Here is a 16,067-nt window from a genome sequence, read left to right on the forward strand (position 1 = left end):
AGTTCCAGGAATTATGGGGATGAAGAATGCAAAGGTACAAATGAATACCACAAATCAAATGTCTTTTTCAAAAAATAAAGGAAAAAGTGTATACCTAGTAAGTTTTGCTGGAAAAGTGACCTAGTCGGTTGAAAGGTTGAGCCGGGTATGGCTGTTGCAAACACTCCAAGGAGAGCACCGGGACACGGCTGGCTGGTACAGGCAGGGATGCTGGCATCCCGCGGCAGGGACACTCGGACAGACGGAAGGGTCAGGAACAGAACAGCAAAACCACACAGTGTCGCGGCTGTTTTACACTTACAGTGGGAAAACATCTTCGTATCCGCGACTGTAAAAAGATTTAAAAGTAAGAGATTGGCCAGATTTTCACGTGTGGGAATGCTGAGATAGGAAAGCTGAAAGTTCATAGAAAGCGTTGCAGCACATGGTTGTAAAGCACCGAGCTTCCACGAAACGTAACCGACTCCCCGAGCCGTGGTGAGTCCATAAAGCTGTACAGGTGGCCGTGCACCTGTCCGGGGCCAGAAGGAAGCGGTGTCCGGGGTGTCCGGGGTGTCGCGGTGACAGAGCGCCCGCCGGCTGTCCCCGCTCCTGCCCGCGGCGGCGGCGCGGTCCCTTTAAAAGGGGGCGGGGCCACCCCAAAGTTTGCCCAAGTTGCGGCGCGGGCCGGCGACGCGCGGGTCCCGGCCCGGCCATGGCGCCCCCCGGTCGGTAGCGCCGCCATGGACTCGCTGACCGCCCTCACCGGCAAGGGCGGCCGCCTGCTCCGCGGCACCGCCAGCCGCCTCTGGGGTGCCGTGCCCGGCGGCCTCCGTCACGGCCGCTGCCAGGATGGCCGGAGCCGCGGGGAGCCGGGCCCCGCCAAGCGACTGCCAGGTACCGCTGGGGATGGGGCCGAGGGCGCGGGGCCGGCCGGGGGGTAACGGGCGGCCTGGGCTCCCCGGGCAGCGGGCTCGGCTCCGAGCCTCTTCCGAGCCTTCGTGGAGTGCGCGAGCTTCGGGGGGAAGCGAGAGCGAGCGGGAGCAGCAGAGGAAGAGGGTCCCTTCTCAGGCGGGAGCGGCCCCGCCGTGTCCCGGGCTCGCAGCCGAGCCGGTCAGGGAGACCGCCAGCGGCTGGTGCCCCGCTCCCGGGGCGGCTCCGAGCGGCAGTCGGGAGAGGGCGAGAGGGGGAAGGGGGCGCAGGGCGGGCGGGGAAGGGCCGGCACATGGGCCGGGACTGGGCACCGCCCGCGCCACGGAGCGGTTGCACCAGGGGTGCGTCTAACAGCAGAAAACCGACTGAACTTCTTCCTGATTTCCGTGGCACAATTCCTACACTTCCTTTACTAACTTCCCCCTCCCGGTATTTTTGCAGACCAGGGTGTAGGAAAGCGCCTGGAGCACAAGCTCCTCGATTTGAGATGCCCTTTGTGTACGAGGTTGTTTCTGCCTCTCAGGCGCTCCTGAGGAGCAGGCAGCGTTACTGGGAGGTAGGCTCGGTGATGCTAAGGGCAGAAGTACCTCTGCCGCTCAGTGGCCGAACAGGTCAGTCAGGAGACAGTAGCAGGTGACTCCTTGTCCTGTGCCTGGGAGTAAGAGGGCTGCTGTTGTCTCGCCTTTTCTTGATAATGCTGTTGGTATAGGTATTGTAAGTATCTGTCTGATACTTGTTATAAGTATGTAAGTTGTAAGATATAAGTTAGCACTTATATTGGCAAGAAATACCATGAAAACTGGAGGGTTGTCAGTAAATGCTCACACACTTGTTTATGCGGAAGGGGAGCACACAGTGAGAACTCTAGAGAAGTAATGCTAGTGATTAGGAGTTAAATCATATCATGACATAACTAGTAAGAGCAGTATCATCTAATGATTGCTTGGAAGGAAAAAGGCATGTGAAGTTAAGTTTGTGAAAGTGCTTTGTAATAAAGAGGAGTATACAATGAATAGTAAATATTTTCATATTTTTCCCTATTTTGAGAGGCTCTGTGTAAAGTGGATGAATGAATGTTTGTTATAGTCTCTAGGTGAGGTTGAAGTCAGCTCTCCACTGAAATGAAATACTAAAACGGGTTAAGTGTCTTTGTTACTGTAGGTTATTTTGGAAGAGTAACATAGTTGTTTTCCTTGAAGGGAAATTAGGTCTGCTACTCAGTGTAGTAAGGAAGGTAATAGGAATGCCCATGCATCCACTCAGATGTAGATGGTGTTTCCTTGTGTGCATTGGGTCACATTTCTTGCACAGCAAGGATAATTGGTAACTGGCTATATTTATAGTGCCACTCTATTTATTTCATATCCCTCCCTGCAACATACATCTGGAGAGAAGGAGACAGTAACTTGTTTTTCAGTGGTTAAATGAAGTACCTTGAATAAGGCCTCTGCAAACAGTTAAGGACTTTTTGACAGAGATTACTTACACTCTTGTGGAACCAAATTGGCAGTAAAATGCTTTAGTGTCTTCTGGTCTTTTAATCTCTTTACAAGTTCTTATGATCAGCTGTTAGTATAAAGCATCTCCTGTGATACATTGAGATACATTGGATTTCTTGGAGGGAAAGGCTCTATTTTTCCCCTTCTTCTGAGAGAAAGCATTAACTTAGACTGCATTGTGATGTTCTGGGGTTTTTTTCCCTCTAGCTTTGAGCAGAAAATTTATTTTTTCAGATGCTTTCATAACATAATGCTTCAAATTTGTGTTAAGGACAGGTTCTAAGATGCAGTGTGAGTTTCTGCATATATGGACTTTATTGTGCCTTTTTCCTCAACTCAACAAGGCATACTGTGCAAGGCAAGTAGACTTTGGCTCTCCCAGGCTGCCTTCCCCTTTACAGGGTTTCTATCATTCTGGGGCAGAAACAAATTCTTTTGACCATAGAATTCTTCTGTCAAGCATTTTCCAGGCTTTCACAAACCACCTGTGCCCTGGTAATGGGTACTGTGGAAGCTGTAACAATGATTACAATGCTTCATTTGCAATCAAACCTCTGTTTTAATTAGAGATGGGTCCCCTGGCATTAGCTTAAGGCTTAATGGCAGATTTGAAATGCTCCAAATGCTTAGTCTCTGGAGTGTTCTGGATCCAGGCCTAGTTATTACTGTAGTTTTTCTTCCCCTCTTAGGGGTTTCAGTATTTTTTATTTTTTTTTAGTTGGGTTTTTTTTGCATGGTTCATTTGTGACTGTATATTGTTAAGAGAATAGCACTTCATAAGTTCCTTAAACCCATGTTTCAACTTTGAAACAAAAAACAATATTAACTTCTACAATGAAGTATTTAAATTTATTTTATCTAATACTAATAATTTTACCTTTACTGTTTTCATGCTTGTTTTTTTGAACAGTTGAACAGCTTTTCTGTCAGGTTCCTAACTTCAGGGAGGCAAGGCTATTCAAATGTTGTGCTTTAAATCACTTCTTTGGATACATGCAGAACAGTCTATAGTATTTCTTAAGAGGGAGGAAGGGCATGCTGGAAGACTGAGTAGTGCCATAGGAGGCTGTAAACCTGTTTATCCGGTTTACACTGTTTGTGTCAGCAGCCTAGTCAGTGAAAAAAACCATAAAGATTTTATGTCTTTTAATGGTTGTGATGGAGAATAAAAATGCAAATATAATCAGAAAGTCAAGAGAAAGCATCTGGCTTTACTAAAGAGACTCTCAATATCAAAGTTACTCTTTTTTTAGAAACGCCTGTAAGGTTTGAAATATAACTTCTAAATAAAATCTATTGATAATTTATAGGAAGAGCTAATATATATGTATTCAAGCCTAGATTTACCTAGAAACTTTAGCTAGAACAGTGTCATTTTCTTGATTACTGTTACGTACTGTAGGTGTTAGCACACTGAAGTTGCATGTGGTTTTAGTTGCTTTAAGACTCAATTCAAGGCTTTAGGGAATGTGTGATTAAGAATTATCTTTTTCTGCAGAATTAACTTGAATGTTCAGTTTAATTTGAGTCTCATCTATACAAACCTTTTACTTAACTGAGCCAACAGCACATCCCATAGTTCAGTCTGCTGTTTGCTTTGCTGTGTAAGGAGAGTGTGACCAGCAGTGAGGGACATGGTTTTATTTTTTTGTCACACTGCTGAGGCTCTACATTGAATGTGCTCTTTGGTTTTGTGTACCACTGTTAAGGAGAGCTGCTCAGGAACTACAGAGGGTCCAGCCATTGCATATGATCTCTGAGGAGGGCTAGAGGGAGCTGGCCTTTAGTGATGCAGAGGGAGACCAAGGCAACTTAGAGGAAATCTAGTTATGACCTACATCTACCTAGAGGGACACGCTCTTCTCAGTGCTAAGAGATCAAGGAGGAGCAGCAGCCATAAGTTTTAGCTTAGGAGGTTCAAATTGGACAGCAGAAAAAAAGCTTCACACAGAGTGGTCCATCACTGGGACAGCTTTAAACTGCCCCAATTTGATGATGACAATAATTCTACTTCAAACTGGAGGCTGGAGTAAATGCATTCAAGAGGCTTCTCTTCTGGATAACCCTTTGATTCTATGAGGATATACTACCATACATGGAGTCTTATGCTTCTTCCGTTCGAGATATTTTCACCTCATTTCTCTCTGTGGTCATTTCATGGAGGGAGAAGGTACACTGCACAGGTAGTGCTGACTTACTGCAGTGTCTCTCATTAAATACAGAAGCTAAATAAAAACCAGTGATTCAGAGACTTCTCTCAACCAGTCTGTCAGGGAAGTCATCTTGCTGCCTTCTATTGAAACTTTTGTTGTTGTTGTTTTTCTCCCTCAGGTTCAACTTGATTGTTCAGTTCTGAACCATGTGGCCTGTGGGCTTATTTACATTTCTTTCATACCAGCTTTGGAGTCTTGATTGGTAAGGTTACCATACACAGTATATCCAGTAAACTGTGTCGCTTGTCAGTCCTCTGTACTATAGGCAAGGTAGAAGCAATACATTAGAATGTGCAGTGCCAACTTATAATACATTTCTCAAGTCCTGCTGTAAAAGTTAGTATCTTTCTTTCTAAAAATCTGTCTTAGAATAAAGCAAATGTAAGAATAAGGCAGGTTATCTTCTCCTTCCATCTTTATTCAGTACCTCATTTTTAAGAAATTACCAGGTGTATGATAAAGTAGGAAAGAGGATTCTAACTGGGGAGACGCGCTTCTGTGAGTTTTCTTGTACACACTGTTCCGGATGAAGCACATATGAAATGTACCAACACCCTTTACAAAGACGCTAATGCTTCGCTTTCATGTCTGAAAATAATTCAGTTGGTGCAGGCATAAGAAGCAAATGTGATCTTGGAATGTATCAGGCTGGTGACTCAGTCATCTTGTGATATGTTAATGTATGCACAAGCTCTTCTTCAGACTTCTGTGCTACTAGTGTACAGGATTTCTTGAGTATTCCCTTGGTGCATGTGATGTTAAATGATCTCTTACTTCAGGTTCTGCTTTGTACTATTGCATCTTTCTTTGCTTTTATTCCTCCAAGCTTTGGAACTTCAGAATCCATTGTGTTTTCTTTTACCTAGCCTTTGCTAGGTAAACAAAAGATTGTCCCTTTGAGTTTTTCTGCTGATGTGCAGTTTAACTGTGTTAAAAACTTCTCCATTGGAATCTCATTAATATACCACTCCATTCTCCTGATTTCTATTTCTCTCACCTCTTTACTGATTTTTTTTTTACATATTTCACAATTCTTTACTCAGATTTTGCTTTTCAGCAGGATTCTGATGTATCAAATGTTTAACTGAAGTTTAGTTATAAACTAATCTAGCAAATGACTGAAACTAATTTTTTTTTTCTGGTATCCTTTGACTGTATTGCATTTTTGTTTTAATGTGTCATGTTGGTTGTGTTTTTATCTTAATTTTTCTGGTGATTTTCCATTTCTAACATTGCAACAGTTTAGAAGGTGACATTACATTGAGAACCTGCACACTCATGGCAGCATTTCAGGTGACTACATGTATGAATAATAGTTTTCATCGGTAAGCAACCCACCTTGTGTTATGTGTGTAAATCTCCCTCTGTCTTGGTTTGGTGGGGTGGCCGTATGTATCTGTATTGCCTGCCAGAAAAATGGAAGGAAACTTAATTGCAGATAACTCAAATTGTAAGTAATATTGTTTAGCCCTGCTAGAGTAGGGAAGATGACAACTTGAGGCTAGGTTTCTCTGTGCTTTATTCTGGTTTGGAAATTTCCAGAGAAGGAAACTGCATAGCTGCACTGGTCAAATAGGTTGGTTTTTTTGCCTTCTGTCTACTCAGAAGAGCTTTTGTTTCTTCTTTGTCTGTTACGTTTTGTTCTCCTTCTATATGTCACTGAAGAGACTGGCTCTGTCATCTTGATGCCTCTGGGAAAGCTGTTATAGTCCTTCAAAACCACCTCTGCTTCAGACTGGAGAGGCTCTGTTTTCCTGACCTCTTCTCACAGTCCCTGACTACCTTGGTGTCCCTTCACTGAAGTAGTTTTGTTTATCTGTGTCTTCCTTGTATTGAATGGGGACAGGGTCACTAGAGCCAGTATTCCAAAAGCAGTCAGAGTGGAAAGATAATGGGTGTTCTCAGTGCTCACAGTAATACAGCTGAGGATGCTGTTGGCCCCCTTGTTTCCAGGTCATCAAAAGGAGCTTCTGGCTCCTGTTTTGTCTTCTACCTACCAAGACCCTTGGGATATTTTTTTCAGCAGAGCTGCTCCTTGGCTGAGCAGTGCCATGAGTCCTTCCTGTGCAGAAGACTCTTTTCCTAGTGAATTCCAGAAGGTTCCTTTCAGCTTGCGCCCCAGCCTGTCCAGGTCCTGCTGAACGGCAGCCCTGCCATCATTTATGTTGACTGGTCCCCCCCAGTTTATCTGCAAACCTAATGCAAGAAACTTGTACAGTGAGATGCTTGCTGAAGCTTTGTGAATGACTCCACATCCACAATAGGTCCCTTTGCATGTGAACAGAGCAGTTGTAGTGTACAAGTCAGCAGGATAAGCTAACTTTGAACTCTCAGAAAGTATAGGTATCATGGGCTTAAGTGTGATAAAGCAAAGTGTAAATTCTTGGAAGATTTGGAAGGATGTAACTTGATACTGCTGCTGGATGGTCAAACTCCTGATGTGGTATTTTGTAGGCTTGAGTGTGTACAACTAAATGGGCTTAAATATCTGAAAGAGGTGGAGAGTTTTTATAGGAAAAGTTGACTTGCTGTATCAATAGTGCAGACAAGATTTTTGCAAGATTCCTTTAAAAGATGTATTTGGACTGCAGAGAGATTGTATAGAAGGTGGAGATTGGAGTTGTGGGTAGTTTCTACCCAAAACTTGTATACGTGTATTAAAGTGTATACATGTATATTGCAAGTGGAGCAGGAAGGGAAGCTTAATGTTGGTTAACACATAATGTGGCATAATCTGAAAATTTGCTAAAGTATTTCTGTTTACTTTGAATGTGAAATCTTATTTTAGAAGAAAGCCCATGTGATGCACATACCAGGAGTGTCATGCACAGAGCTGACTTTGTCTCCTAGCCATTTGGAGAAGTGTCCTAAGTTTGTTTCCCTTTGATTGTTTTTATCCCTGAAATCATAAATTTAATTATTTCTGCCTACATGCTATGCATCTGACTGGCTAGGACAATGTTGTGTGTTAGGGGATCACAAAATGAACTTGGATTGATGCTGTATCTATGTTGCAGGAAAAAGCTACTTTGATGTGTTTGAAGTGATAATGCAACATTAGCAAGGTTTAAGATTCATTGAGCTTGGGGGTTTGCTTGAGAAAAATGTGAACAAAAGCATCATGTGAAGAGAATTGATAAGGATCAAGAGTTTTGAGAGCATGACTTGGAAGGACTGAATCACAGAATAAATAGCAGTTGCTTAGCAAGAAGAGACTAAAGGAGACATTGATATTGCCTTCGTCTGGAAACCTATTATTTTGGCTAAAAAAGCTGCAGACTACAAGTATCTTGTAGGCTACTGTTAGAGCCTCTGTTTCTGGTGCCTAAGACATTGGAAGATAACTGAAAATAATATTCCTGTAATTATTGTAAGCATATCTAACTGCAAGAGGGGGAGAAGGGTTAATGAGACAGTTGCTGACTGAAATGTAGTCCCTGCTGTTAAGAAGTCAGGTCACCAGGTCTTATGGAATATAAATATTTCCTACTTAAATCTCTTTCATTTCTTTATAAATAGATTATAATGATCTAATTGTTATTGAGCAGAACTAATATAATAAAGATGTAATATCTGTGCTTCCTGTTTTATCAATTAGTGAGTTGTTTCCATGTACTGCTAAATAAAATCGTATATGAAAATATTTCAGACTACTTTTCTTACTTTGATTCATTATCCCACATGTGCTGTATGTTTAAGATCCTATGAAAAACTGTGTCCTGGACAAGAATTTGACGAAGTTGCTGCCTTTTCCTTTTTTTTAAAAGGCCTGTAAATCTGATGCACAAATGTGCAGTTCTTGTTGGGGGGGTGGGGCAATGGATGAATAAACTTTTTCTTGCCTTTTTGATCATAATAAGCTCATTAATTTAAAACAATTTGCAGTAATTGTGGATTTTTGCAGCTTTTTTGCTTTTTCTCAGAGGGTACTTGTTTGGTTTATCAATTTATTTTGCTGGAAAAAGTGATTTTTGTTATTTTTGTTGCATTGAAAATAATAGACTAGCAGCTGAGAAATATTGCAAGTTGAGATTTAATCTTATTGTGCAGACAAGAAGGGTAAAGGAAAGTGAATACATTTTGTTCTAGACAGAGCTTGAAGATCCTCCTAAGCAGTTCTTAGCTTGTATCCTTAACTTTACCAGTCCTTAGTGTCAGAAATCCAAAGGGTGTGCTAAAAGCATTAGTAAACAGCAAACTGAAGGTCTACAATTAATCTCAGATGACATACTAAGAAATGAGAAATGCCACTCTTGTCATAACAATTTGAGCTAGCAGTGCCACAATATTTTCAGTCAACCAAAACTCCATGGTACATAGGTCACGTATAGGCAGTTTATAGAAGCCCTGTTATAAATGATGGCATTTGACTTTAGTTTTTTTCAGTTGAATGCCACTGACTATTTCATGTTTTAATGTCAAAGCTGCCTTATTGACATCTTCCTAAAACATAATGTTCAGAAACCCCCTTTTCCTATCTTGTATAAGTATGTTGGAACAGTAAGTCCTCCTTTTTTGTGTTGGATGATCATATGTAATCATTCTTATGCTGCAGTCATTTAACCTCAAGATTCTGAGAAGGTGCATTTATTTTGAACACTGTGTTCTTCATCTTTCTAGTTCTAGTCTTTTAAATCCTAGCTGAAATATTTTCTTGTCATTTGAGGATCTGGTAAGCACTTCTTCACATCAGCATTTCAAGCTGTTGTGGAGGCCTGCCCAGTCCTGTGAAAAGGTAGTTGAGAATTAAAACACAAATCCTGATGTTATAAAAAGTCCTCTTTCTGTCTAAAACAGCACAGCTAAGAACTCTGATAACATAGCGCTGTAGATCCTATGATAAACAAGTTCCTTGATTCTTGAGGTTGTGTTTAGTGTGGTCAGTGGTGTCAGGTTTTTCTTGGTGTAGTCTGAGAGCATCACTGGCTTGCTGGTGGCAGATGAAGTAGTGGATGTGTGTAACCTAACAAAATGAGTTCCTGTGCAACAGTTACCTGGAAAATAAGTAAAATGAAAGCCTCAGAGTGACTCTTGTTTGGTCTGAGGACTTTTCAGACTACTGCATTCTATGCTGGCAGTTGTTTCTGCTTGCATGTGCTTCCTAGAATACTAGGGGCACTGGCATGGCTGAAAGATGCATTTACCTTGCCCTCAAAAATTAATAGCGTGTTCATTTAGTGAGAGATAGAGGCTTTGTAGTGTGTCATCAGGGAGGTTGAATTTGTGTTTCTACTACTCTGACCTATTTTCACAGCTGAAATACATCCTAGTTTTGTTTCTGAGAGGTTAGGTCAAAATTGATGTGTTCTGTATGAGCAGACAGCTCGAGCACTTGGGCTGTGGGCAGAGGTGTGGATTTGGATAGCTTGGCCAGCTGGGTAGTCAGCACACGGAGCTCTGTGTTGCCTGCCTCCATCTCTTGTTGACTCAGGAGATTTACATCGTGTCAGGTTATGAAACACTTGAATCCTGTACCCATATAGTGAGGGGGAGGTAATGCCTTCACAGACTGAAGGAATGGAAGTGGGCACTGATGGGAAGAGTATGATTTACTGCCTTCGGTATGGGAGGGGAGGACATCAAAAAGGCCTGCAGATGATAAGCTCCTGGAAAACTTGTGGTAGGAGTTCTCCTGACTTTCCTACAAGGCTCTTTCAACAGGGACCTGCCTTGCTCATCCCTACCCTCTATTTGATCTTACTTTCCTGAAGTTGCTAGAGTTCTCTCAAATCTCTGAAGTTGGTGAAGGGCTTAGAATGGAAACTATACAAGAAGTGGCTGAGGTCACTTGGTCTGTCCAGTTTGCAGAAGAGGAGACCTCATAATGATCTACAGCTTCCTCGAGAAGGAAGGTGGGAGGGACTGTCACTGGTCTTTCTGACTAGTGACAGGGCCCGAGGGAACAGCATGAGGCCATGTCAAGGGAGGTTTAGGCTGGGTATTAAGAAAAGCTTCCTCAGTCTGAGAATGACTGGGCACTGGAACAGTCTCCCCAGGGAAGTGGTTGCAGCACTAAGACTGCCAGAGTTTGGGTAATACTCAGGCATATGATGTGATTCTTGGTGTTGTCCTGGGCATGACCAGGAGCTTGATTTGGTGCTCCTTCTGAGTCCCTTCAAACTCCGGATATTTTATAATGATTCTGTGGTTTGAAGTCTAAAGCAGCAGGTCCTTCTGCTTTGAAGAACAAATAATTTCACATTTTTTATTTCTGGCATAAGGAACAGTCTTGCAAGTATTTGTGCAAGACTTCATTCTGCTGCTCAATTACTGGAGAGGGAGAAGATAATTTATCTTGACCTCTTGAGTGACATCTGTCTGCAAGCTCTTCAGACACTTGAACCAGTAAGAAGAAAAAAGGAAGTTAAATTTTGTGTTGAGGAAAAAAACCCGCAAACTACATTAGGCTATATACACCTGAGGTGTGTGTGTATATATATTTGTAGTATGGGGCATCTAATGTGGGAGGAGGAGGGAAAGAAGACATCTTGTTCTGCAATAAGGATTCTCCCTTTATAGATTATTATTAATCTATATAGATTAATATATATAATTACATAGATATAATTATATAAGGCATATATAGGATCCTGGATGAGATCACTCTATTTTCAGTTGCATCCTTGGCCTTTTTCTTAGGATTGTTTGACCCAGACTGCTCTTGAAAGAAAATGATAAGGCTATTGGCAAAGCTTTGATAAGGGCTGAAAAATTTGGAACAGCTACAGTCAAGCAATTGTTAGGTTTTCTGTACCTTGCTGAGGAGGTACCTGTTGTGCTGCAAGGTCAGATAAAAACTTTAGTAACAAAATATTTGACCTAGATGAGGAGAATGTTGGCTGCTGCTAAGCCTACACTCAAACTTCAAGTGCATTTTATTGTTACTGATTTGGCTTCATTTTCCTCAGAGATATTTGTACTTTGTTTAAACACTATGAATATAATCAGAAATGAATGCTTCATCTGGATAAGTATTGAAAATCTGCTATTAGTAAATAAAATAATAAGTAACTTTTAATCCATTGAATGAAGAAATCAGTGTGCAGAATTAGTGTATAGGTTTTTAGAATTGCTAGAAACTTTTTAAAAGTGGGCTTAGTCATGAATGTCATTCATAGTTATAAAAACTTACCATAATTAATACCATAGATAGATCAATTTTAGGTATGGGTGCATTCTTCCTCAAGCTTTTTTCAGTATATATAAAAGACTGAGTTAGAACAAAGTTTATATCCTTTTTTTTTTATTTATATAAAGAGAATCACAGGAGATTATTTATGTTGGGTGTGATAGAAATCACTGCTTTGTTCTGTGCAGCTTGTCCTATATGTAAGATATATATGTATAATATGTAAAAATGTAAGATATTTCTGAGGTAGGTTTCTTCTTGTGAGGTTATTTTTCAAGATTTCATTTTTTTCTTCCTCTTTGGCAGAATTTGCTATGCAATTTACATTGTGATTTCCCTGCCCTCTATATCTTGATAGTTTTAGCTATCCATTTGAAATTTGGGCATGGGTGTATGAAAGTTGTGCCAATACTTGTCTGGTCTCTTTTCCAGTGTTGGAGTCATGATATTAACTAAATCTAATATTGCACTAAAGATGCTGTTGGTTTATAGCAATGTTTCTTTAGTACTTCAGGTGAGGCTTAAATGGATTTTAATTTTTCTATTCTCAATGTAGGCAATCTAAAGTATTTTTTAAAAATGTGTTTTATAAGATTTCTTGCTTCTATTCAATTTGGCTTGAAATACTTGATTAATTTATGGTAAAAAAATTGAATATATCAAAATGGAAGTATAAATAATCCGACTGTGGCATGAAAACTTAATGTCTCATTCACATAAGTATTTTGGGCTCCTCAATAGCAGATATTTGACTGTTGAATGTGGAGGCCATATGTTGGAGGAGATTGATCTAAAAATTCCATGTGTGTATAGATGCAGGTATTAAAACACTCACTTTTCTAGAGATGTATGTGCTTTCTGTTGAACCATATGACTACACTGGTGCATCGTGATTATCATAAATACCAAGCCAGTTAGTATAAAATAATTGAGTATAGTGTAGTTGCAAATGGCTGTTTGCTTGGCCTGTGGAACAGGTCATCAAAATACAGTGCCCCAATAAAAAGAACAGTTCTTAATTTGTATTATTTATGTAGAATCTTTAGTGTTTATTTACTAGCTCTAAATATTTGCCGCAGACAGGATAATTATGAATTTAATACTAATGCTCTTTATTAAAAAGCTTTAAATACTCTGTATTTATCAAACAGCAACAAAAAATCTCCAGTGATTAGATCAAACATACAGGGACTCTAGAGCATCTCCTCTCAGATGAAAGCAGACTGGAAATGATACAAAATCAATTAAACACAGCAATTCCAGAAATGTTGCTTGTATGATGGGGTCAGTGTCCTATTTAGTCTTAATTAATCGCTTCCTGGATAGCAGCAAGTACTTCTGCAGTTAGTTGGTTTCCACTTATCGGTTGTTTGTATTGGTCAAATTCTTAGAGCATTGCAGAGGAGTGAAGTCCCTATTTTAGCAGCTGGTGTCTGTTGAAATCAGCAGGAGTAAGCTGTGTAACTGGTGGATTAGATGTCTGCCCACGGGGCTGTAGTCAGCAGCCTGTGACAGTACTGAGAGAGGAAAATGAATTTAACACACGCATTGCCTCAATTTTTTTCAGACGCTGGCCAGAAGAAGACCCCAGACAAGAAAGATGGGCGACGAATGTCTTTCCAAAAACCTAGAGGGACTCTTGAATATTCTGTAAGTTACTGCTTTATTGTTGGAATGTTACTGCAAAGCAAGTACAGGCTAAAAAGTTGCATTACAAAATATAAGCAAAACTGTAATGTGTATTGCCTTTAATGTTAGAATTCTGTGTATCTGATAGTTTAGTTTGACAGAAATTAAATCAGGGAATTAGCTGGTAGTACTAATGCTGTTTTTTTCCTTTTCAGTGTTTTTTTTTTTTTCCCATAGAAATCCCAAGCTAATCAAACTGTTGACTGGTTCACTTTTAGGTAACTAGCTGTAAACAAATAACAACAGTTATATAATTATGTGCAAGTTCTCTGCTTTCAGCATTATTAATAAACTGTTGCTGTCAGGGGAAATAACAGAATAAAGTTGGGAAGGGAAGCTGTATCTTGATACTGACTTTCTGGTATTCCTCTAATAATTGCTGTAGGTCTGTGCCTTTTACTGTAAAACTCTGTTTCTGCATCAGAATCTGAAAATGGAGCCTTTCTCTCCCTGTTCTGTTCTTGAAATGACCCTCAAACTGTGCTGCAGTCAGCTTTCACATTTGTGGTTACTAAGGGAAACAGAAGTGAGAAGTATCTGTCTTGTGTTATGTACTGAAAATATAATTAAGCCTATAAATAATGCTTATAGAGTTGATGTTAAAATAGGGAAAGTCTGCCACAATTATCTTTGAATGCTTTTGAAGCTGGACATGAGAAATAAAAATGAGAACTTCTTTATGAATAGTCTTTAATTGACCTCTTGGTGTTCTCTTACTCCAGGAATGAGAGAGATGGGGAAGACTTAACTCTTGTTACGTTAAGCCAAGCTGTGATAATTGCTTAAGTACTGAGAAGGCTGTGATAGTCTTTTGGAGAGACTGAGTATGTGTGTAGTGGAACAAGAAGCATTTCATTAGTGTGGCTTTTATTGGAATCTGAATATAGTTCTAGCCTGCTCTAGAGACTTCCTTGAAGTTGAAATTCAAAACAGAAATCCTTGCTGCTTAGGTTCTAGCAGTTGAAGAATGTTAATGTGGCTGTTGTTGATGTTATATTAACCCCATTTGATCTGAAGTACCTGGAAAAAATAGTCAGGTGTAGCTCTGTATTACTGACATCCATACTCAGTAAATTCTGTAATTTGGCTCTTCCCACCATGTGAATGCTTTTACTTTGGTACATAACATTCCAGGCAAAGTAAAAGCAATGAGCTTTCCTTTTTTTAACTTGGTGTGTGTTTGTGGCAAGTTGTCATATACTTCTGCAGGTTTTTGTGTTCCAGTAGGTGGGGTTTTAGATCCAAAAATAGCTTTCTTAATACATACTGAAGTATGCATCACTTCCTTGTGAGTCAAAAAGATGATTCACAGGAATCAAAGGCTTTTTGTCATTAAACTTAGTCCAGCTTCTAAAGGAGCCTGTTGCATGTTTGGAACATGGTGCATTTGAGCTTCACAAATACTGTATTCTGTCAGATCTTTCTGTAAGTTTCACTCATGAGGTACTTGAGTAGCATCATGTTTGGTTAATATTGTGGGCGTATATTTTTATAAAATGCGCAGATATAACCTTTAGAATCTGAGCTTATGCTCACTCTAAGAGAGGTCTGGTAGCCATTGTGGTAATTTGTTACTGTTGTTATTTATTACTTTGTGTGAAGAGGTGCACTTGTGTCTGGTTTCTGACTTAATCTTGCTTCCTGTCACAGTGATGACACATGTGCACACACACATGTATTTGTATACCTGTATGTGTTGCTTCTTTGAGAAGTAGTAGAGGAGGAAAGCAGAAACGGGACTCCTCCTGACCTTCCAGCATTGTTGAAGTTAGTGGGGGTTTTCACCTCTTTTTAGATAATATTTTAATAATTCAGTTTTTCTTGTGGCTACATGGTTTTAGGAGGGAAGGTCTTATTTGTATTTGTGGAGTTTGAAGTGAGTTGGCATCTCACTTGTGCAAGCTATGGGGTTTCAATATGAAGCAGACTTCACACTGGAGTTTTTTTTTAAAAAAAAAATTACTATGAGATAAATAAACAATGAAATAAAGTTTCTCTTTAAAGCTAAAGATAGAATGCAGTTAATGTTTAAGATTTTAATCTAAAATTCTCAAGGCGTGAAAACTTGAACCTGCTGTTCTGTTTGTAGCAGCAGAGAGATGATGTCAACAGATATGGTACTAATTAATGGAAGTAAGTTTAACTGCCTGTAAAGGATACAGAAAAAACAGGTTCATTTTTTCTGACCCTGCTTTAGACAGTGAACAGGTATCTTTTAATAGAGTATCCTTTTCTCTATGTCAAGCAGCATATTAGATGCAAGTTGATACTGTCTTATTTCAGAATTCGCAGTTGCTGCTCAAGCCATATGTTTTCCCCTTCAGCCTTTTGTGTTCCATGTTGTACAAACACAACTGGTGCCTCCCTATAGGTGTCAGAAGAGCCAGCTACAGGTGAATAATGGAACACTAGCAGTCTGGCCTACTGATCACCAGTGACTGTAGTGTGCTAGCAGTCTTGTGACTTCAATGAAAGCCTTCTAGCTGCTCTTTCTTTTGAGGAGGAGAAAGAAATAATTATGATTATTTACAGATTTTTTTTTGATTTTTGTTTAAAAAAAAGTTTGCAGGTGAGCAGTTGAAATGGATGGTCTGGTTTATCAGCATTGGAGGCTCTAATGTAAGA

General features: G+C 40.2%; 1 protein-coding gene across 8 annotated transcripts in view; it reads left to right on the plus strand.

Annotated features, from left to right (window-relative positions):
* OXR1 (oxidation resistance 1) overlaps nucleotides 1-16,067 on the plus strand; it is a 257,813-nt gene that overhangs the window by 183,644 nt on the left and 58,102 nt on the right. For 6 of the 8 annotated variants that reach the window (XM_033512417.1, XM_015617464.3, XM_033512415.1 and 3 more), the window contains exon 4: nucleotides 13,321-13,403. In XM_033512417.1, the coding sequence (XP_033368308.1) occupies nucleotides 13,321-13,403 (83 nt within the window). Of the gene's footprint in view, nucleotides 1-707; nucleotides 877-13,320; nucleotides 13,404-16,067 lie in introns of those variants that run through there. The other 2 variants (XM_015617468.2, XM_033512418.1) reach the window with 1 other exon arrangement.

This window comes from Parus major, chromosome 2 (assembly GCF_001522545.3).
Source record: "Parus major isolate Abel chromosome 2, Parus_major1.1, whole genome shotgun sequence".
NCBI classification, from domain to species: domain Eukaryota; kingdom Metazoa; phylum Chordata; class Aves; order Passeriformes; family Paridae; genus Parus; species Parus major.